This window comes from Echeneis naucrates, chromosome 3 (genome assembly GCF_900963305.1).
Source record: "Echeneis naucrates chromosome 3, fEcheNa1.1, whole genome shotgun sequence".
Classification (NCBI taxonomy): Eukaryota; Metazoa; Chordata; class Actinopteri; order Carangiformes; family Echeneidae; genus Echeneis; species Echeneis naucrates.
The window spans coordinates 20,754,781-20,778,152 of record NC_042513.1 but is presented as its reverse complement, the minus strand read 5'-3'; the positions used below and the strand labels follow the sequence as shown (position 1 = coordinate 20,778,152).

At 40.3% G+C, this 23,372-nt stretch overlaps 2 protein-coding genes across 7 annotated transcripts; both read left to right on the top strand.

Annotated features, from left to right (window-relative positions):
* The first annotated feature begins 2,427 nt into the window (after positions 1-2,427).
* Positions 2,428-5,052, top strand: LOC115041395 (uncharacterized). The gene is made up of 2 exons (XM_029498811.1): positions 2,428-2,811; positions 3,654-5,052. The coding sequence occupies exons 1-2, from the start codon at positions 2,470-2,472 to the stop codon at positions 3,981-3,983; spliced, it is 672 nt and encodes a 223-aa protein (XP_029354671.1). The 5' UTR covers positions 2,428-2,469; the 3' UTR covers positions 3,984-5,052.
* A 2,343-nt stretch (positions 5,053-7,395) lies between these two features.
* Positions 7,396-23,272, top strand: rufy2 (RUN and FYVE domain containing 2). Of its 6 annotated transcripts, none has more exons than XR_003840621.1 (20): positions 8,771-9,065; positions 10,467-10,640; positions 10,765-10,882; positions 11,984-12,085; positions 12,193-12,316; positions 12,895-12,959; positions 13,060-13,125; positions 13,723-13,792; positions 14,035-14,136; positions 14,258-14,374; positions 14,466-14,558; positions 15,409-15,483; positions 15,587-15,684; positions 20,033-20,152; positions 20,289-20,418; positions 20,500-20,594; positions 20,796-20,844; positions 20,994-21,074; positions 21,177-21,446; positions 21,541-23,272. XR_003840621.1 is itself a non-coding variant. In XM_029499093.1 (20 exons), the coding sequence occupies exons 3-20, from the start codon at positions 10,481-10,483 to the stop codon at positions 21,318-21,320; spliced, it is 1,809 nt and encodes a 602-aa protein (XP_029354953.1). In that variant the 5' UTR covers positions 8,946-9,065; positions 9,139-9,195; positions 10,467-10,480; the 3' UTR covers positions 21,321-23,268. The 6 variants fall into 6 exon arrangements, 4 of the variants coding, with proteins under 4 accessions (XP_029354951.1, XP_029354954.1, XP_029354950.1 ...); XR_003840622.1 differs by having other exon boundaries at positions 21,515-23,272; XM_029499093.1 differs by adding an exon at positions 9,139-9,195 and having other exon boundaries at positions 8,946-9,065; positions 21,177-23,268.
* The last annotated feature ends 100 nt before the right edge of the window (positions 23,273-23,372 follow it).

Genomic DNA, 23,372 nt, shown 5'->3' with positions numbered 1-23,372 from the left:
CTAGGTGAGTATTTGCACCCAATAGCGTGAAACTGGGTTTGTTTTGCCGACTTGGTGCCCTCCTGACTGGAAGCTGTATCCTGTATCACCTCAGATTCATTTGCTATAGAAGCTAAAGCCACGTTTCTGTTAGATATGCTCAATTATTACGTTACATTAAGCTTCAGCGTGTCCCTTATAAGAAATCTTCCATTATTTTTTAATCCTCCTTGTCAAAGTTAAACAAAAATGGTTGTATCACCATTGTGCATTGTGTTCTTTTCAGATTGGACAACAGAATACTTTGCTCCATTTCATCATTTATTAAATCTGCTTTGATTCATTTGACCAACAGAAATCTGCAGCTTTAATTTGCTGACTCTGTTAAATGGCTTTTCTGATCATCTCTCAGGCCGCTGAGAGAAAAAGTTACAAACTGCAGCATACTCAGGAAGATGAAGGCACCGCTGCTCTCTGGTGGCTCAGTTTGCCCTGCTGAGATCTGCATAAAAAGTAAAAAAACAGGAATGTAAATTTAATGAAACTGTAACTTCTGATTTCTTGTTCCTGGTCTCTTCTGCCATGCCATCCCATTTTTAAATCTCAAACCTCCTGACAGCAGTTCATAAGCTTTTATTTTGTCAGGTGGAGTGCTGTAAGCACATAAGTACATTGATGCATCATCAGGGCTCTTCCATGATCCCGTCTACATGTAAAGCATGTATTTAAACAGCAGTGATTGTTTGCCTCAAGATGTTTCTCCATCAACGATGACAACTCCTCGGCTACAATTGAATAAAATTGTTGAGTATTGGTTATGTTGTATATATAATCAGTGTTGCCTCTTTAAATGAAGGTGTCTTGACTTTTTGGATCCCAGTAACGACAGGTTGCCACACATTGTGGAATTTATGTTGGTAGTCTAGACAGTCATGCTATAATTGTCTGTGTGTTTGCATGCATGTGACATCCCTATGATAATAGCTGTTGTCCTCATAATTGCTATTATCCTTTATACTGTCCCTGTAATCTGTACTGGCCCACATGAGGAGTCTTCCAGGTGACACTTTGGCTCCAACAGGGACTAGACTTGATGTGTCAGAAGTTGGTAGCTTTCACATGTAAATGAAATTCAATGCAGTGATGTTAGTATTCATCACACCTGCCCCGAGTCTTCGTGTTGTTACCATTTAAATTAGCCTCATTTTAAATTCTGGCCTTTGATAATCATATACCATCCCAAACTTAACGGTCCAAATCACACAGGCTGCAAAATATCCAAACATAAATAAGACTAAGGGTTAGTGCTGTTTGAGCAGAAATACAGCTTTGCAGAAGGGGTGACACTTTTTTTTTTATTACTGGGACACAGAATAAACCACATACTGTGTTAAACCCTGCTGTAATGATTTATTGTGATCTTTTTTCCACCATTCTTTCAAGGATATTTTCTTTACTTTAACAAAACCTCCATTTAAAAAGCCCATCAGCCACCTGATAGCAATTTTGTTAATTATAAAGTTTGTATCATAATCAGCACCTCTGGTGTGTGTCTGTGTTTCAGGAGCATGGATTAAAAAAAATAAAAACCCAAAAGATGTATACAGAGAAGAAATGAATGAATAAAGTACTATAATCCCAAAGCAGCATGAACAATGGAGGCGACCGTATACTTATCCAGCCCCATAACTCTGTTTACAAAGAAGAAGCTTATTAAAAAAAATTTTATGCATATGAAGATGATATGTGTCCTTAAAGCTGAGAGGAACCTAAAACCATCACAACCATGAGGGGGACGAAGAGGTGAACACAATAGACCAAATCTGCCCTCTGGTGGACGAAGATAGGAAGCAAACGACACTCAATTTGAAATTCAGTAGATCTTTTAATTTAACTCTCCCTTCACATGCATTTTGATAATATTGTTATCCGGCATTTCATTTTTTGGCGAATTTGTATCATCTCATGTGCAGCTGTATAATCTAATTATCTATCTGTAGTCATGAGAAATCTTTATTTAACGAGAGTCACGTTATCACCATGGCTGAGGGCAACATATATATATATATATATATATTGTTTTTCCATTTTCTGTAGCGTCCAGAAAAGTAGCACAGATGTTGCCATTCAATGGATGTCTCATAGTCATGTCGACTGAATTTTAAAACAAATATATTCGAGAAAATGAATGAATCAATAAGGCCCCTTTTTTCTTGTTCCAGGCTTGTTTAAAATCATGTCCAGCTGCTGCTGTGATACGGAGACACTTAAAACATTTAAAAGAAAATTTGATTACAGAAAGACTCCTTTTTATTTCAAACTAAATATGTGTTATTCATCGATGACCGGCCGGGAAAGGTGATCGGTGACCATCCGACTTTATTTTGAATGGACGCAGCTCCGTATTTCCTTCTGCCGATGAGGACGAACCCTGGTCGTCCTCCGCCGACGAAAGGACTTCGCGTTGGAGTAAAAAATACGGAAAGCAAAATGAACAGTGTGGAAAAGAAGTTGGCGGACCTGATCCGAGAACACCCGAATCTGTACGACCAAACCCGGCGGGACTACAAGGACAGTCTGAAGGGCCACCTGTCGTGGAAAGAGATCGCCGGCGCCATGGACAAATCCGAGGAAGAGGTGAAGGTGAAATGGAAAAATCTGCGCGACAAGTTCTGCAAAGCGAAGAAGCGAATGGCGAGGAGAAGCGGCCCCCTGCTGGACGACGACGAAGCCCAGCTGGAGAGGCCCGTCCCGGTGCTGTACAACCAGCTGGCCTGGCTCAGCACGTATGTCAAACCCAAGGTGGAGGCAGGACCGGGAGACAACAACGAGGTGTGTCTTTGTGTGTCAACCTGTCCGCCGTGGGCTCCATTTAAAGTGTACTTTAGCTCCGGAGTGCTAGCTTAGTAACGGGCGACTAGCCACCAGCTAATCACTGTTAAGTTCTGCGCAATAAATGTCTCTCCTAATGATAGTTTCAGTGTAGTGTTACTGATTCCGCGGGTAATTTCACATGTGTGTATTTATGTGGAGAACAGTGACTGCATTCATACTTTCCCATTTGCGAAACACATGTAAACATCCTGCTGCCGCTCAGGATATCCGGGTTGTATTTTCAAAATAAGAGCATTTATTTCCGATAGTTAACTTTACAATGAAACACGCTCAGGTGAAAGCAGAACTTTAAAACGACAGTAATCAATGAAAAAGCATGCATTCTCTATATAATGACATAAATAGTAGCACTTAAAGGAATGGGTCACCATATTCATCAAAAGTCAGACACAACAAAAAAGTTCTATTTTATAAATAGATGCTCAAAACAACTGATTTCACTTATGTAGCTGATCACATTTCCAGTATGCTTCCCAGGAAGTGACTTAAGTGAAGAAGTCTGCACAATACCAGGCATACCACGGAAATGGATCTCAAATCAGAATTTAATAGAATGTATTTATTTTTTCAGTCTCAAGTTAGCATATCTGGAAATCTTTGGTATCGGGTTGTTTTTTTTTTCTCAAAACAATTTAAAATAGTTTAATTTCCTGTGTTGAATTTCTAAAAAGAGGAAGCCCTGACAAAAAAAAACAAAACTGTTTTGTTGGACAGCACAAGCTGTACAAGGGGCATTTTATTTGCCTGTGATCCATAAGTGATGTTTTCATGCCACACAGGTGGCTGGAAGCGGTGATGACGTGGAGAAAGAGCGAGATAAAGATGAGAAGGAGCTGCCTGGTCCCCTGCCTGTTGACAGTACCAGTTTTTCCACTGTGGAGTCCTTTTCAAACAGTCATCCGAAGATAGCAGTCTCTCTGAAACGTAAAAGGCAATCAACCACAGAAACTGAGGTAACTTCTGCTGACGCCCTCCCCAATGTGAGAGATGAAGATGAACTGTTTCTGCTCAGCCTACTTCCCTCACTGAAGAGGCTGACCATTAAAAAACGAATGGAGGTGCGAATGAAATTCCAGCAGGTGCTTTATGCTGCAGAGTTTGAGGACTAAAGGACTGTAAAGACGATAGACATTGGTTGATGTTGTCATATTTGCCAAATTTGTCAATTTATGATTCATACCTTGTAAATAGATTTTGTAAAAACCGATTACAAATTGTTTTGTTTTTTTGATGCACTATCCTTGTTAAAATATAAACTAAAACATAGTTGCAGAAAAACATGTGATGCAATCCAATACTTTACCATACACCATCTTGCTTGAAGCTGCTGTCACCCATTCATTTAAGTTTCCAGGCTGTACATTGCGATAATGTTATATTAGCGCGTATAAAAATATGTTTGTCTATCTGTTGACCTGGTAACGCATTTCGTTTTCCATTGGCTGACTATTATATTGGAAAGGTTGCTTTCATATTTACAGTTAGAACACACAAATGCCACAGTCACACAGTAGTTTAACTTATTCACAATACTGTTGCAAAATGGCAGCATATTACCATCTCTCATTAGCCCATTTTAACAAAGTTAATGTAACATTTTAAATGAACATTAAAATATTCTACATATTTAACTTAAAAGCTACCGCTTGTTTAAGTCTCTCAGTCCAAAAGTCATTGTGCTTGCCAGCACTGGCCAATGAATATCAAATCATTTATGTAGATTACACACAATTCACTGCCTCAGCATTAACTCCTTCATCTTTCTGAGGTGAGTCATTCTACTGTTAATCATTTCGAAATTCATATTTTCTTGCATTAGAAAAACTTTTGCTTTTTTCTCGTCTATACATTTTCAAAAAACACTCTCCATGTGAAATCAAAGAGTGGTTGCTTGATGTTATACATTATAGTCAGGCTGATTTGTAGGTACGTGAATGATCTCCCCATTCACAAATTTCTGATCACACACGCTTATTCCCAAATTGACTGACACAGTCTAACAATAGAAAACAACAAATCAAAAGCAACTGTTCTGTTGTGCTGCTGTTTAAGATCTATTTACATCGGAAATGTTTGAGAAAAATTGGTATTTTTATATCCGTAAAAATTATGTATTGATGTGCATATTTTATGGTAAAATACTTACAAATATAAGTATTTTTACCATTACTGCAATGACACTGAAATGATTCATGTTGCTCCTTATTCCAAAGTCATGGCAGAATCAACCTCATCTTTTGTTTCACCGAGCGTAAGTTGTAGCTGCAGTCATTCACTTCCATTCACGTAAACACACCAATCTCTCTCCCAGAGTCTCCACACAGTCCTCCCTGTTTGTTCAACCCCCAGTCAGGGATTGGTCGGTAACACAAGCATGGCTCCCTTCTATTGTGTTCTGCTTTCATTAAATACTGTTTAGCCGCATTTATGTCTTCATTCACATCTTCAAGTGTTTCATTCACATATTTTCATCATTCACATGTATCAGGCTAACGTGTGGACTTCTATGAGTGCTCTCATACAAGCCCTCTCCTCGCATCCTCTCCCCTTTTCAGCCTCCTCCCTCCTCTCCCTTCTTTCTCCTCTCTTTGCTGTTTCTTCCTCACCCCTCCCCCTCTCTGAACCTCCCTTCTCTCTTGTCATTGGATGCTGTGTGGGGTGATGGTTGTGGATTCTGTCGGTGATGTCTCCGGCTTATTGCTCCAGGACTGAAAATAACAACCTCGCTGAACCTCTAAACAGACGGAAATGTAAAACAGAATATTAAGAATCACTTTATTCCATATCTGTTATTTGCTGCTGTATAAATAATAGTATCTATTGAAGTGCCTATCATGGGATCTCTGGGAGCCAATAACTGCTGCCTGTAGCTGCTACAACTGGAGTGAGAACTGGGATTGACACAAGACTCCTCTTGGCCAGTTTTCACCAAGTCATCGCTTGACAATCCACATATGACCGGAGCACAGCCTTATCCTTTTGTGGACCAGACTAGCGCTTGCTGACAATCTGTATTACCAAGAATCATCACTCTGCTTCCTGCTGCTAAGGTGAGACACAATGACTGCATGATAACATCCATAAATAATCATAGCAATAAGGGGTGATGGTGTAAAACATTTAGTTAATATAATTACAGCCTGGAGTAGTTTACTTTAATTTTTGTGGCCTACATTTTTTTTTATCTCCACCAATAATTACAGTTTCCTGTTTTCTGACAGAAGAGAGATTTATGCTAAATGTGAGGTGATAAATTTGTTAGCATAGCATCACTCTAATTGCAGCAATGCTGCAATTAGAGGGTGGCTACTATGATGAAACAGCATCTCACCCTTATTGGTGGAGAGAGATTCCACTGAGAAATGCTGATTGGTTGATCCAGCTGTTGGTCAGATGGAAGGGCGTGCACCTACATGGTGAAGACGGCCATATGGTACAAATATACTAACCTGAAAGTGGTGTCGAGAAGTGTGTTTGTTTAGGTGTGGTTCCCAAGGGTGGACAGAGAGGAGAATCTGGATGCAGAACAGGAAGAGGTGAACAAATGATGCAGAGAGAAGTTTTGATATGAAATCAGAATGAACTCGTGTATCTTGCATGGCTCAGATTCTTTAATCAAGAAAAGTTATGCAGTTTTCTCTAACATCAGGGTGTAACTATTAAATCAATTACATTCAATTCATATTAATGTAGGCTTTTGCACAGTTATTATAGTTTTTTTTTGTTTTTTTTTGGCACAGTATTAATGATTTTTGGCTGGAGTTTAACAGCTTTAAAGCAGGGTTAGGGTGAACTTGCAGAAAGACAAAATAATGAAGAGACTTGCGTCTCTGTTTTCACATAAAGATGGGGTAGTCAAGAAAACAAATACTGAAAAAACAAAAGCAACAGTCTGAATTATACATTTTCTGTTGAATCCACACAGACGTTCAGGGAATTAACTCAGCCAGTGCACAAACAACAAAGGATTGAATGGATCTGCAGGAAAGCAGTCATATGACCCCGGTCAGCTCTGGGCTATTAGAGAAAGGGACTCAGAAACAGCGGAAGAGAAGCATATCAAGGGAAAATGCAATGTATTCTAGGGTCCATGCTGTGACAGTTTTTGTGTTGTTGTGGATCTAAAATTGCACAGTTGGTGGGGTTGGAGGATTTTACAACCAAATTATGGTGAGGTTGAGCCCCACTGGATGTATTCTTCACAAGCTGCTGCATGGAGAAAAAGGTAAAAAAAAAAACCAAAAACTAAACAACACTTTTTCTGTTGTGGTTCTACTATTTGAGTAAAATGGAGGGAGGTTTAGTGGAATATCACAGCAAACCTTTTTTGGCATGTATCATTTACAGTAGTGAGCTTTTGTCTCTTATTGTCTCTAATGTCTGTCTGTCCTAGTCTGGGGCGAAACAGGAGCATCTGAGGAAAATTAAAAACAATCTAAGGGCGCAGATCAGGAAAGTCCAGAAAGGAACAGGCCGTTTCTGCTTGATCTGCTAACTGGACAGAGGAGAGCTCCAGTTGTCATGTACTCCCCTCAGAGTCTTCACCGCTGGGGCATCACTCACAGTGAGAGCATGGAGCGGTTAGCCTACAGCCAAGGTGGGTTGGAAACTGTTGTTTGTTTGAATGAATGAATGAATAACTCAGTTTGTTATATGGTGATGTAACAACCATGTTCCATACAACACTCTGCATGGCTGAAGACATCTTTCCCTGATTTGGTTTCAGCAAATTCATACTCACCAGCGATCTATGTTTTATTTTTAAACTTTAAATCTGTGAGAGTTCATGGTTGGCAGCAATGATTTAACAAAACATCATGTTTACTTTGTAGAGCTGATGTTTCAGTGATTGAAGGCACAGTCATAAAATAGATTAAATTCAGATAATCATTAGTTGCAGCTCTAAAAAGAATTCAGCATTCTTGGTCAACTTGAAATCTTCCTGAAATTCACAAAAGCCCAAAACACGTACTCTCTTTGACCACTCCCTCATTTTCACTTGTGTATGTTTCACGTTGTTAAAAAAACTTAAATAGTGCGTATATAGAACAAGTTTAGTTACTATTGTTTGAGTTTCCTTTCGTGAACTTGTAGCTATTTTAATAAACCTGACATCACAAATTCAGTCTTGTAACTTTTCACATCAGTTAATTTGGATGCAACCGTAGGAATCACATGAAGATGGCTGTTGCCAAAAAACAACAGTATGTGTGAAATTCAATACAACAACAATACGAAATTGTAATTTATTTATTTATTTGTTTATTTATTTTTATTTTTTTACCAAGGTCTTGTATCATATTTAGAAACGTATCACATTCTCCGTTATTATTTTTTTTATCATCATCGTTGTTATTATAGACCTGCCTTAACCGTCACGCGGGCCTGCAGGCCTCTCTACCGGCAGCAGGGGGCGGCACGCGCCAGGGCGGCAGCGCGGTGAAATGATGACGTAGTGCTGCCTTTTGTGTGTCTCGTGAGCCCGGTGACGCCGCCCCTCCGGAGGGAGCAGCGGGACAGTCAGGAGCCGACCGACAGACAGACCGACGGACCGACAGCTCAGCTCCGCCGCCCGCCGACGTGCGGAAAAGACGCGTCTGCCGAGCGACAGCTTCCCGTCGTTTACGTCCACCATGTAACCGGGAGGGCACGTTAGCCGCCCCGGGGGGAGCCTGAGCGTCTGTGTTTTTTTTTTTTTTTCCCCGGGGGGGACGAACGGACACGGTAACCAGACCTGTCCGGTTGTTGTTGTTTTTTTTATGCTGCAGTTGAGATAATGGTCGCCAGGTGAAGTGTGCAGCACAGCTAGCTCGTTGACGCTTAGCAGCTCGTGCTACAGCGGTTAGTTTTGTTATTGTCTTTTTTTTCCTTTTTTTTTTTTTGGCTCGGTGTGAACATGACATCGCCGGCCGAACACGACCTGGCTCTGTCGGAGGCGGACGGCAGTAAGGAGAAAGGGCAGGTGTTCGGGATCCTGAGGCTGCAGGAGGACAAATCTGCCGATAAGGCTCACTGTAGCAGCACGGTGAGGGCAGGCGGCGGCGGCGGAGGAGGAGGAGGAGACGGCCGATGGCAGGCTCCGATCTTTGCCTTGGCCAGAAAAGCATCCGAGACCATTTCAGGGAGCATTCACGTCCTGCCCAAAGTGTCGGAGCACAGGACGTCTCTGCCAGGGGACTGGACCGTCCAAGGTAGAGTTTAGGTCCTGGGGGAAAGGTGACAGGTGTGCTGGTGTTTATCACAAATCCGTCTCTCCACGCACAGTGACACGTCCAAGCATTTGATAATCGGAGCACAGCTCAAATCAGGCTTCCCTGTTTGGTATGTATCATTACATCTCCACAATCTGTGTGAAGTCACTTGATCTTTCATGGCTCAGTTCTGCCCCTCATGCTTTAATCCGTCTGAGCTGCTGCTGTTTCAGACCGAAAGACGACAACTGCTTGAAGCGTCACATGATACAAACGAAACTACTGATGTGCTGTTAGCTGTTTGTGTCCTTCTTAATAATCCTGTAAAGACAGTAACTAGGCACCAAATCCAACAGCTCTACAGTCTGCCCATCAGCCAGCATCTTTCTTCCTGCCACCCCCTACACACAGCTATATTTAGATCCTGACTCCTTTCAGGAATAAACCTCAGACTGGAACTTGAAATGGGATTTAATTCATTAGCCAATTACTGAGTGGCCAATTACATTTTTTTTTACATCAAGCACAAATGCCACAAATATTTTGTATCTTAAATGGTATGTGCTTTTATCTTCGGAAATGTATTATCTCTATGCTAAGATAATCAGTCATCAGTTCAGGGTGGAATAATCACTTGGGCTTTTTTTTTTTAATGCATTGATTCATCTGTTTCTATCATGATATTGACAGTGTAAAGTGTTGATCCTTTGCCACATGGCCTCTTTGTCCCAAATTACCCTCATATTTAAGTATATATGTGTTACTCATTGGATAATTTTGATGTTCTAAACAAGAAACTTGAACGCCACAAAGTCAGCTTTAGGGATTTAATATTTTACTGCTTCTCTCATCAATTACTTTGGATATAATGTTATAGAAGTCACATGAAGATGCACGTTATCTAAAAAGATTTGCTTAGTTTCCTCAGGGCCCACAGCTCAAGGTGACTAAATGGTCATGGACCGCCCAAGAAATAATCTGTTCATCTGTCAGCTGCCTCCACGATGACATGCAGGAGCAATTAAAGCTCTTGCATATTGCTAGGAAACATTGCTTTTGCCTGGCATTATTCTGTTCTGTGTTTGGCTAAATATTAAACTGGAGTCCCATGTGAGGACCATTTAAATCGCCTGTCTCTATAGGGGGTCACAGTCTCTGGCCCAGGAGGTGTCAAAGTCATTATTGTAAGGCTATTTGGTAATAAATAACTGACAATATGGTTCAGTGACTATATGTATATATTCTATTTTTCACAGGATACACAGAAATGATAACCTATTTTTACCATGCATTAATAATGATAATTTGTAGAAATTATTGCTTGACCATCCCTTTAATCTTGGCATAAGAATTGTCCATATATTCTGATATTTGTGTCTATGTTTGGCTTTTTTCCTGAAGCCCTGCGAGACCCCATGACAATGGAGCGAGCCAACCTGCTGAACATGGCCAAGCTGAGTATCAAAGGACTGATTGAGTCAGCTCTGAGTTTTGGACGAACATTGGACTCAGACTACCCTCCTCTTCAGCAATTCTTTGTTGTTATGGAGCACTGTCTCAAACATGGCCTTAGAAGTAAGAAGAGCCTGTTTTGCAACCCCTTACTTTTGCAATTTCATACCCATCCAAAAAAACATCTGTGTTTGCGTTCCTCAAATGTGTGTCTGACTCTCCTCCTCCTTGTGCCTACTTTCTTTAGTGAAAAAGTCCTTTCTGGGCTTTAACAAGTCTCTATGGGGTCCTCTTGAGCTTGTGGAAAAACTCTGTCCTGAAGCTGCAGAGATCTCAGCCTCTGTACGAGACCTCCCTGGACTTAAGTAAGGGAAATATTTCTATACACAAGTTTCCTCACCTACAAGTTGACCTAACTTGGAGTAGAGTAACATGAAACTGTGATATGAGCCCGATTAGGAAGTACCATAGTGTGATTTACTCTCACTTCACCTTTCCTCTACCTGCTGCCTCACTTCCTCCTTTTTTCCAGTTCCAATACCTCAGGCTTGAATTCCTTTTTTAAAGATGAGGCAACGAGGTCAAACATGAAAACACGTTTCACATGAAGCCATAGTTTTATTATCAAGGCAGTATTAATTACGAAGCAGTCCTCTATCTGCTGCTTGTGACATTTTTTTTGTGTAACTTTTTGCAGCTGTCACTATTACAGGAACGCGGTATTTAAACATATCAACATCAAAAACCTATGGCTGTATCCTATATTTGTATGCATGTTGTGCTCTCTATTGGCTGTGGTAAGCAGGCTCCCACTCACTTTCATTGGTGTACTTGACTTTGCTTTGTTATACAGGTATCAGTCACTATGTATCAAGCAGAGAATCAAATGAGTTACATTCAGGTCTCGTCTGATCCAGCAAAATGGGGAACAGTTGTTATGTGGTGGGTTAGATAGAGAACAGAGTCTTTCCTTTGGTAGTGCTGAGTCAGACTTACCAATCTGTACCAGATGAGTATTTTTGCAACCCCAAGTACGGACTCCGCCTGTTCCAGTAGTGGCTGTTTACAATAAAGTTATTCAATAAAACACAGTTCCAGTCACTCAGATGAAAATAAGGGCAAGTAGTTTAAAAAAAAAAAAAAGCAAAATGAAAGAGCCCACGCAAATGTTTTATTATGTTAAATGTTCAGGTCATACAAGCTCATTTTTAAAATGGTGATGCATTGAATGCCAAATTGTTAGTTTGCATTGGAATTAATATTTTTTTGCCATCTCAAAGGTGCACAGAGGCTGAAGTCATAAGAGGGAGGAACGACAAAGAAAAGAATAATGTGAACAACAAAGCATCATTAGGCTGAGCTAATCATACTCTTCAAAATACAACCTTATAACTGATGTGTTTGTATCTATTGTGTGTGTGTGTGTGTGTGTGTGTGTGTGTATGTGTGATTGGTGTGTTGACCAGGACTCCTTTAGGCAGGGCCAGAGCGTGGTTGCGTCTGGCGCTCATGCAGAAACGGCTGGCTGACTATCTACGACTCCTCATCACCAGAAAAGACCTGCTCAGGTAAACATACACAACACATACATACTCAAACAGGATTCCCCCAATACATACATTTGACAAGTAATAGATAATGTATGACGATTTCACGCCCCCCCCACCTCCCATAGTGATTTCTATGAAAATTCAGCGCTGATGCTGGAGGAGGAGGGTGCTGTGATCGTAGGCCTGCTGGTGGGCCTGAATGTTATCGACGCCAACCTGTGTGTCAAAGGCGAGGACCTGGACTCTCAGGTAAACATGTTTTTGAAACCATATTACACCTAAAATACCGTTTAATAAGGGTATTCTCTGTCTCGATGAACAAAATCTGATAATGGGTGTATTTGCAGCCATATTATGGAGACAAGTTAATTCGACAGTCCATTCTTATAACGGCAGAATTAAGAATGTTATTCTGCTTGATGACAGAAGTCAAAAGCTGAAAGGCAGATAAAACCAGTCTATTTGAACATGTTGTCTTGACAATGGCAGGTGAGAGCAGATGTAGTGTTATCGTGTCTGCTCCACGAGTGGAGACTTCTCTAAGATATAGATAAAGCAGTATTAGCGCCCAGTGGCCAATTACTCATGTGTGAAATATGGGTGTGTTTGTTTTGTCTGCGTTTTAATTTGTGTAATCAAATACAGATGATTGCAACATACCAAGCTGTTAAGATATTTTGTTGGAGTTGCAACAACTAAAGACTTCATAACTGATTTCACAGAAACAACGGTTGTGCCCACTGCTTCTTTGTACATACCACCTCCCACAGGAGATAACACCAGCTAAGTTTTAACAACATTTTTTGTTTCTATATTTATTTGTTAAGGTCGGGGTCATTGACTTTTCCATGTACTTGAAAAACGACATAGATGATTACAGAAGTGAAGAGAGGTATGATTTGTCATTGTCTCTCCGCTTTATTTAAAGATGACGGTTTTGGGTTACATTAGTAAACCAGAGCTCTGTTAAATGTCTGTTTCCATTGCAACAGGAATAGCCAGATAGCATCCATCTTGGATCAGAAGAATTATGTCGAGGAGCTCAATCGACAACTCAAGTAAGACATTCAAATGAAAAATTGAAAACAGACCTGTCTGCAGAGATATCTAGACAATATCTGGAAACTACCGGAAACTACATTTTAAATTTAAACTGTGGCTGATTGAGACAAGCGCTCATTGTTTTTTATGTCTACCTCACATCTGTTTTACATTATGGATGTGTGACTCATGCTATAATGCCTTCAAAGCCTTAAAATCTGACTGTATGTTGAAATAGTTTCAGCCAGTGCAGCTTTGAAGCTGTCTGGTGATTTCAGACATGCAGCTCTGGTCTCAACGTTTCCTACAGTCAGTAAAAGAGTTGTCAGTCACATTTCCTCTTTCAAATTTTCCTCTCACAAACCTGGTATCCTTTTAAAAGATGTCATTAAAAGTCAAATTCATATCTGTCAATCTGTGCTGAGGCGGTTCAGTCCTCATAACCTTTTACATTTACATTTTCCACAAGTCACAGTTCAGTGGATCATTCCACTGATAAGATGTTTAACCCCAACTGCAATCATATATCATATAATCATATATTCCCATGTTCAGTTGATGCTACTACTGAACAGAGATTGATTTTCATTTCTGGTTTTGTTTTTTGTGTCTAGCTCAACAGTTCACGGTCTTCAGGGCAGAGTTGACTCTCTGGAAAAGTCCAACTCTAAACTCATAGAGGAGGTGAGACTCAAACTAGAAATATCTGCATATCACACTGCAAGTGAAAGTCAACCCGTACCCTTGATTATTGTTATTTAATGTGTAAATGTGTTTGTGTGCAGAGCTAAACACATAACTTATTTCAATCATGGCGTTTATGTTAAACTGCTCAGGGAATGATCCTTCTGTTCACTGACTCTTACTGGCATGTTTAATTATCTGACTCACTATTGTTGTACATTCCTTCATGTATGTATGTGCAGTTAGCCATAGCCAAGAACAACATCATCAAACTGCAGGAAGAGAACCAGCAGCTGAGGAGTGAGAACAGCCTCATTCTGCTTAAGGCACAACAACATTTAGAGGTACACAGATGCATGTTTTGAAAATATTTTTGCATGTTTACACCCAAACCAAAAAACCTAATAATTTGACCAAATTTAGACCAGAACCTGACAAAACCTGCTGATATGATGTCTTCTTTAGGTAACCCAAGGTGATGTGTCACTGGAAAGAGACACATACAAACAGTCACGTCAGGGCTTGGATGAAATGTACAACGAAGCCCGGAGACAACTAAAGGAGGAGTGTCAGCTCAGACAGGTCACAGTAACGCTGCTTATATGTAAAATATGTCTGATATACATGCTTACTGTGCGATAAAAGGTTATGAATATTTGGTTTATTTTTTTAGGACGTGGAGAACGAATTGGTAGTCCAGGTGTCAATGAAACAGGAAATGGAGTTGGCCATGAAACTCCTGGAGAAGGATATTCATGAAAAACAGGTCATCACATATTAATCCTCTTTGGCTTCCTTTTGTTTTGATTTTTGACTACTGATTTATGTACAAAAACCCTGAAGACAAAAGTCTTCAGAGTGACTTCCAGTCACTGCATGAACAGAATGAACAGGACTTGTTCAGGCGCATTGTTAAAGGTGAGCGTTTAATCAGTCATTTTGTTTAAGTACTCAGACACAAACACCAACAGTTGGTTTTAAGAACAGTACTATTTTTGTGAGGGACTAAGCATAGCGCCTACCTGTACCTGTTCACACAAACACAAGAGCTTGGACATTATTAGTGCACCATCTCTCTGGCAGCCCTGCTCAGGCCTCTCACCACTGATATATGAATTCAGCAACAAAAATACACCAGCTGGCATTTGTAGCCTAGCTGTTAGATACAAGAGCTGCCACGGTGTCTTCATCATGGCAGCTTTTTAGGCAACTGCTGGGATCATTGAAAGAATATTAACGGGTAAATACGCTGTCAGACTTGGGAATAGTGTCAGCAACAGATGTCCTATGTTTGTTTCAGCTTGTGTAATGAAGCACACAAATACAACTCAGAAACTGCCAAAATAATTTGGCATTGTCTGGATTTTATCAATAAGTGGATCAACATATAAATCATAAAATTCCTTTAAAAAATAGAAGTGTAAATAATTAAGTTATGCATGAAAACATAACAAATTCAACAAGAAAAATGAATCCAGAATCACAGAAAAAAATATTAGGTCAATTCATGCAAGTTACTACTGCTGCAAGAAACCCAAAGCAGTCACGCGATAGCGTCAACAGCACAACCAATACTGCACCACAACACATCTGAAGCCTTTTGCTTTGATTAACAGGACACGTTGATCGGACTGAGACAGCAGCTGGACGAGGTCAAAGCCATCAATGTAGAAATGTACCAGAAGATGCAGGTACAGACACTGAAACAGCCGTCTTCATGTCATCTGCAAAAAGAGTAACTGCTGTCATAGTTACTCTCTGCTGCACAGCCAGTAACTCTTAATTTCTTCTTAGTCTTCTGATGAGGAGATGAAGAAGAAGAACGATGTGATCAGCCGTCTGGAGGAGAAGACCAATCAGATCACTGCCACCATGAAGCAGCTGGAACAAAGGTGAGATGCATTTTCTGTAAAGTAACAGCACACACTAATGACTAAATTGCTAATGTTTCTAGACCAAATGACTTTTTTTTTCTCCAACCGATTTATTTGATGCTGTTTTAATAGTTGCATATCTTTTTAGAGTTTGGCATGGTCTAAGTTGATGCTATACAAGCAATAATAGTGGGTGGAAATCCTTGTTGCCACTTATTAGACTTATTCCTTTTTCTGTATCCTGCAAATGCAAAAAATACAAAACCTCACAAACTGAAGTGGCATGATGGGCTTTTTTTTTTTTTTTTTTAACTTTGCATTCCAATGTGGGCTGATTGATATATGCCTGTCATCTGTCCCACATTGTCTTTTGTGATCTATTCAGCTGAAAGATGGCAGTCTGAACAATAGTTTCTGACGTCAAATACACAGTCTTTGTTCTGTGAAATGAAAAGATTCCCTTTTGATGCTAGTTGAAGTTTTTCTCTAACATCATAAAGGGCCAGAGTGTACATCCACTGGCAGAAATGTCAGTTTTATTAATAATTAAACTTACGTAACTTTGTGTCTAAAAATAAAAAGAGAACAAAGTTGAAGTTAAAACGTTCATGCTTTTATGTACTGTATCTAAAATGTTGCCAAATGGTTTACTTGACTGAGTCATTTGCCCTACAAATTTAATCTGACCTAAAATGACAATAAAAGATGCTCGATGTCACTGTTCCAGTTAGGGGTTTCATGGTTCCACCGCCACCAACATCATTACATCACTAAAACTGAAATAAGACCTTAACCGCCCGAGAAAGAGCAGACATGCTACTTGGCATGGTAAATGCCAAACTGTGTACTGAGTAAGTTAAATTACTTGCAGGCCGTTCTCTACTAACTACATAGATGAGATATGTCATGATTTGCCAAACAGTTTTGTTGTGGAATCCCTGCAGTCCTTTATTCATCATGTCTGATAAGATATACTGCCGACATTTTCATGCATGCTGAGCTCTCCCAGTTGGTGTGTAAGTACTCCATATGTGCATCTGTCATTATAAAGGCTACTGTTTCATTGATACCGTGTGATTCCCTCCTCACTCCATCATCTCCCAGTCAACACAGTCCATCCCTCCCTTCCCCTGCCCCATTGGTTTGAATCTGCTCCATCCTATTTATGATTGGCTGTGAATGTCTTTTGCTGCTCCAAAGGTTTCTGTAGGCTGCTAGGACACAGACCCTGGTTACACTTGTTATTTTCACTCTTAATTTCGTGTCTAATGAAGAAATTCAACATGCGATAAAAATCCTCTCGTAGAACTTAACCTGTTACCAAGTTAAAGATATCCAACTAGTGATGACTTGTAAGGGTCTTGCTGTGAGCACAGAGTTTGCTTCCCAAGCTTAGATCTCATGTTGTTTGTAAAGCTCTGTGGACATTTCAGCGGTTTTTGTGTGCTGTAGTATTCATTTATCTGACCACATTACCTTTCTCTGTACCTCCTTCCCACCTCTAATCATTACTCATACACTTACTGTGAAAGGAAATACTGTATATCCAGACTGCAGAAATCAGATCACAGAGTGAATCTGGCAGCGTGCAATCAAATTTTGATGTTTTAATGCCTTTCATTTACACTTCCTGCTGTGCTTGTGATGTTGAAAGTCGCCTCAAGTGTTTAGTGTAACCGGGGCCACGTAGAATACTGATGTATTGACATCCTTTCTTCCTTCCTTCCCTCTTTCCTTCCTTTCTTTCCTCCCTTCTGTTTGTCTCTTTTATGCCATCCATTCGATCATCTGTCCATTTTGCTCCCTTGAAACCTCTGTGTTTCATTTATTTTCTTAATTTTATCCCTCTGTGCAGTGATAAGGACCTACTAAGTCAGACCAGAACGCTTGCTATGTCATTTGTTAAGTGTGCCAGCACAGACACGGAACACCAGTACAAACTAGTCAAGGACATCTCCTTCTGAGGACAGACATGCAAATACACACACAGACACGATTGCTAACGAATGAAAGAATGAAGAAATGGACTCAACTTAAATCAACATTCCTGTTTTTTCTTTGCACATAATATTTAGATGGTAATAAATTACAGAATCAGGAGAAACTGCAGTACATTGTTTTGGTCATTTAGTTGCATAAACCTGATCATCAGGCCACATCTTTCATGGTCTTCAGTTAAATTGCACTCGTCCAACTTCAACACCGGATATTCTGCTAGATGAGAATAGACCAGGACAGCCTTGCCTTCCCTCCCTTAGCATCATCAAAGACTGACAGTTCGGATCTTTGACTGGCAAAACATTTTAACATTAAGAAGATTTTTTTTGTATTATTTACTACACTACTTAATCTATTCACTCATGCTCAGGCACATGCACACATTCATACATGCAACACGTATGCAGTAACACTGACGGTAAGATAGAAGCGCTTTGGCTGAAATCTAAAATTGAGTTATGATGAGTACAGGGTTAGTACCACTCGTATTACAACTGCTGAGTGGTTTCATCTGTCAGTCCTCAAGAGTCACAGGGACTGTACAGAGGATATTGAGAAGGGGGGTTACACATTTGGAGCTCAGTCTTTGTCAGCACACAGAGCAAAACACTTTATCACATGAAGAAACTGCTATTTTCCTACAACACACTCCTCCTTTTCAGAACTTCCTTGTCTCTGACTGAATTTTTTCAGTGGATACCCATTGTGGTATCCATATTGGCTCTGTTGAGATTTTTGAGTATCTGCCTCTGTGCTTTGCTGTCTGTCGGACAGGAGCATTTGCTTTAACCTTATCGCAGCTGATGCTGTTCAGCTTGAAGCTAAAGCAGTGTAAAAAAAAAAACAAAAAAACACTCCTACAGCCTAGACTCAGTGTTTCTATAGCTTCCTGCATGTCATCACCGTTAACTGGTGGTGTTTGTTACAGATGTTTAGTCAGACAGGAGAGTGCTGCCTCCAGCTTTTAATTTGTTGCCGCTGCATCTGTTGCACCTCCTGATCTGCTTCTGATCGGCTGTGATGATCCTCGCTGTGTCTGAAATCAGTCCCATCACTCAGCTATTATTCGCTGTACAAAATACACTCAGTACTTTACCTAGTGGTGGGCAGTAAACTGAGACTTTTGGGCCTAACCATCATTATTTTGTGACATTATGAGATTATTAATATCAAGGATGTTTATAGAACACACATTGCACAAAAGGTAATGCAGTAATAAAACTAATTCAAAGGCAGATATAGTCTTCTGTACTTTCAAAAGTTGAATGATTTCAGACACAGCCCATCTCATTCTTGCTCCTGAAGATTCACCTCTGCTAAAAATTGTAAGGTTCAGTTGAGTTATGTAGATGTAAACTGCTCAGAGGAAGCAATATTAATTTGCTTTTTTGCTGCAGAACAGACAGCTGAGCCCAGTTTAAAGAATTGTAGTTACACGACTGTTAACCTCTGGAGCTTCTTTTAAGGGACCCTGAACGTGTTGTTGTGTCTCATCTTGGCATATTTATTGACTTTTGTGATGTATCAGGAAGTAATCATTCTACCTATTCTAACTCCACATTCATAGTACTGTAACTCCTCTCAATTTGTAGAATTAAAAACTCAGTTCAGCTGTTGAAAACTCACAGCTACTGTCTTTTACCACCATGACAAATAAAGTTAGATGTTTTGAAAGTGGTGTGGTTCAGTTTTTTCATGTTTGGAGTGAAACAAAAAGGGTTAGGGTTAGAGTTAAGGGGTTAAGCTCTTAAACTTCAAAATTAAAATCATCAACCCCCCCCAAAATGCTGGGATATAAGTTTCCTCTCTGTGCAAGACTGTTAAAAAAAAAAAAGAAAAAAAACAAATTGAATTGGCAAAAGGCGATTTTTTTTTTTTTTTTCTTTCCAAAATCAAAATGCCGGGATTGTGTAACAAATTAGAAAGCTTAGTACTGTAGAAGACAACATAGTGATGCTGCGCTCCAGTTCCCTCTGTCGGACTGCCCTAAGATGCTGCTTTCATTTAGTTATTTTCTTTAATTATTATCCAATGAGTTGCTTTACAGCGATTTTATCTTGTGTCTTTATTTTGGGCTCATCACCAGTTGTATTCCTTGCTGAGCCATGTTTTGGATCCCTGCAGCTCACCTCTCATTCCTGCAATATTACATTTTCACTAGTGCAAAATACAACACCTTGTAGTTCTCTTTCGCCCACCTCCTCCATTCCTCCTCCATCTTCCCCCTCAGAAACCTTAGTTCTTAACCTCCCACTTTACCAGTTGTCATCCTTCCCACCTTCCTGTGTTCTTTTCTGCCTTTAACACCCTCATCCCCCAGTTTTTTCTCTCCATGGTCCTGAGTTTGTCCCTGGTTATAATGGTGCAGATTACAGGAGGCAGAGAGGCATCGCACCTCAGCTGAGGAGGGGACCAGACGCTTCAAGTTGGACTTTGCCAACAAGGCCGACAGCCTGCAACGGCAGATCGAACACAGAGAAAAACAACTGTAAGAAAAACACCACTGAAGGCAGAATGACTCAGACTCACACACAAGAAATGAATAAAAATCTTGTGACTGGCTCTCCGTTTGTCCTCTTTACTGTTTTTATTGTTCTGTGTATTTGTCTGTGATCGTCCCATAGCTTTCAGCTGGAGACAGACTTGAAGATTGAGAGGGAGTGGAGGCAGACATTACAGAATGATCTGGACAGAGAAAGAGACACAGTGGCTCAGCTCAGCACAGAGGCGATGCAGATCAATGGCCTAAAGAAGGTAGTAAAGGAGCAAAGGAAACGCACCATGTGTAAAATGTTATCCTTCGTGCGATGCATGTTCTTGTTTTGTGTTTTCAAGGAGTTCCATCGTCTCCAAGATGAAAACATTCAGCTGAAGACCATCTGCGAAGACCAAGAGCAGGCTCTGGAGGAACTCGGCTCCAAACTCAGCGAGTATGTTAAAGTTTGTACAGAACTCAATGTTGGAAGCACGAACATGCAGGACAACAAATCAGTTATTTTGCAACCTCTCTGAAATAAAAAAGATCAGCTTCAAATGATGTTTTACTGTTTTTAATATTTCAACCCAATGAAAAGCAGAGATGTGATGGGTCATTGTGGTTTATTGGGTATATTAATTCATTTTGTCATCAGATCCAAGCTAAAGATTGAGGACATCAAGGAAGCCAACAAAGCTCTTCAGGTAAAGCAGCAGAGCGAACTCTTCCATCAATATTGATTGTTAAGCGAAATGCAGTAATCCACACAGTAATGCTATCCTGGTTACGTGTTGTTGACGAGACTCATTTGGGATCAGTGAATGGAGTTTGCTGAGTTGCGGTTCTGTTTCAGGGCGGTCAGGTTTGGTTGAAGGACAAAGACGCCAGCCACTGCAAGCTCTGCGAGAAGGAGTTCTCCATCTCAAGACGGAAGGTCAGTGTGGCAGATCTGCGTCCGTGTAAAAAGTCTGAGTCCCACACAGAAGTGGGAACGACCTGTTGAGGTCTAATATGAGCGTCCTTTGTCTGTCTCCAGCACCACTGTAGGAACTGTGGGGAGATTTTCTGTAACAGCTGCTCAGATAATGAGCTTCCTCTGCCTGCCTCACCAAAACCAGTCCGAGTGTGTGACACCTGCCACGCCCTCCTTCTGCAGCGCTGCTCCTCCAATCCAACATGAGAGTTGAAACGCGGACTGCTTCAAACTATCAGAGACAACACTCAAAATACCCACCCTTCTGTCCTCTGTAAGACACGTCTCCTAATTTGTCTTTGCTGCTATGAATGGACCATATGCATGAACAAGGTCAGTCCATCAGTCGAATTACATGTTGAAGGTCTCAAAGACACAGTCATCTCACATTAATCTGTCAGGTCTGCTTTTTTTCTGTCATCACCAGTTTGTCTCCACACAGTCTGCAATTTAACACCTTAAGGCTGCTGGTCTTGTAAAAAGAGGAAGAAGGAACTTAATGAAAGTGAAACTGCACTGTCTATGTCTGCGATGAGCACTGTTGCAGATAGAGCCGCGTGTCCTTGTGATACTGCCTTATAATCATGTATGCTCCAAGCCTCAAACTGTGTCCGTGCATATATCCAAAAAGATGTGATATAATCATTAATATAATTTATAGATACGGTACGGCAGCCTTGTTACTGTTGACTCCTGCACTGCCCTTTGAGGTGGAGAGACAAAAAATGAAAGGCACAAAAGACTGAATGACCTTGACATGTCCAATCCCACTGTGCTGGATCCTGAGCTGATACAGACACTGAAACTGAATATTTTCAGTTTCAGATTTAATCATAATGCAGTTCTTTCACTGAAGCAACGTGAATTTCTTTTTGCGCCTACCGTCATCCACTGTCTCACCACACACTGAAAAAGTGCATGTGGTCAGATCTTTGCTATAAAATATTAAGTATGCAATGCTTACACTTATGGAACATTCAGTGCTTCAACCAGCTTTAGCTCTGCAGACACAGTAACCAGAACAGTTCCTCCTTTTAAACAGTGTTGGTGCTCTTTGTGCCTATGAACATACAATGAATATGACCTGCTAGTTCTTCTCATGATGCCAAATTAGCCGTCTTCCTACAGAGGGGATTTCTGTAGAGATAACAGCAGCCTAAAGCGGTGGCCATAGCAACACTAGCCAAGAAAGCAGTTAAGATTAAAGCCACATTTTACTGTTTGAGACACTAATGCAGCTGCTGCTGCTTAAAGGACCAAGAGAAGCAACAGATGCCATCATTACTCATTACAGCGCTGCTAAGTTTTGCAGTTTGGTCTGACAGGCTCTTTTACCACGACCACTTCATTGGCAGGTCAGTGGTTCACTATGGACTTTCTGACAATATATCCAATTATTTTTAAACCAGAATGTTGGGAAACTTTCTAATACTATATTACCTGTAATATAGATCAATTTGAAAGTATTTATATTAGATTTTTGTCTTTTATGCACATTCAAGTCGAGGGGGCTTCTTGTGCATTCCCAGTTCATTTGAAGTTTGTTGTGAACTGTGGCGATTGAGGAAGAACCACATTTGACTGCTGCTCCATTCCTGAGAGGGAAAGTTTAAGACTCTTAAACCGTTTTGTTTTTCTTAAATCAGTTTTAAAAGATTGAGATGTGCTTGTTGTCAAACTAATGCTGATGACTGTAAGGTGATGGGTGATGATAGGTTTCACTGCACATTCGGGTTTTGTACTCAGATCCAATGTTTACAACCTTTTTTTTTCTTTTTTAAGAACTGTAATAACTAATAACATTAAGAGATAAAACGGGCTCAGCTCCTTTGCAGAAGTGTTTTTCCTGTTTCAAATATTTATAAACTATCACAAATTTATGACATAATCATGAAGCACTATGGGCAAATGTTTGAACTGCACGAGGCCTGGAACACTGATTGTTGCTCTTACGACTTGTACAGTGTTGATATGACTGTTGTACATAAACGACGTTGATATTCACTGTGACCCTTTAGCTTACCAAATCCTGCCAGTTTATTATTGCCAACAGTGTGTTGCCTTGTCTGTGTAACAGATTGAGATTAAATCGAGTTGCAGACAGATTGTTGTTTACTGTCAGTTTATTGTAGCTGTCACTGTTGTTGCACCGTTTGATCTTTTTCCTGGGTCCGGCTGAAATCACCCAAAGCTGATTTTGTTTTCTTCCTCCACAGAAAATGAAGCTTTGCTGATATGTTCAGATGGATTTAAAAGTGA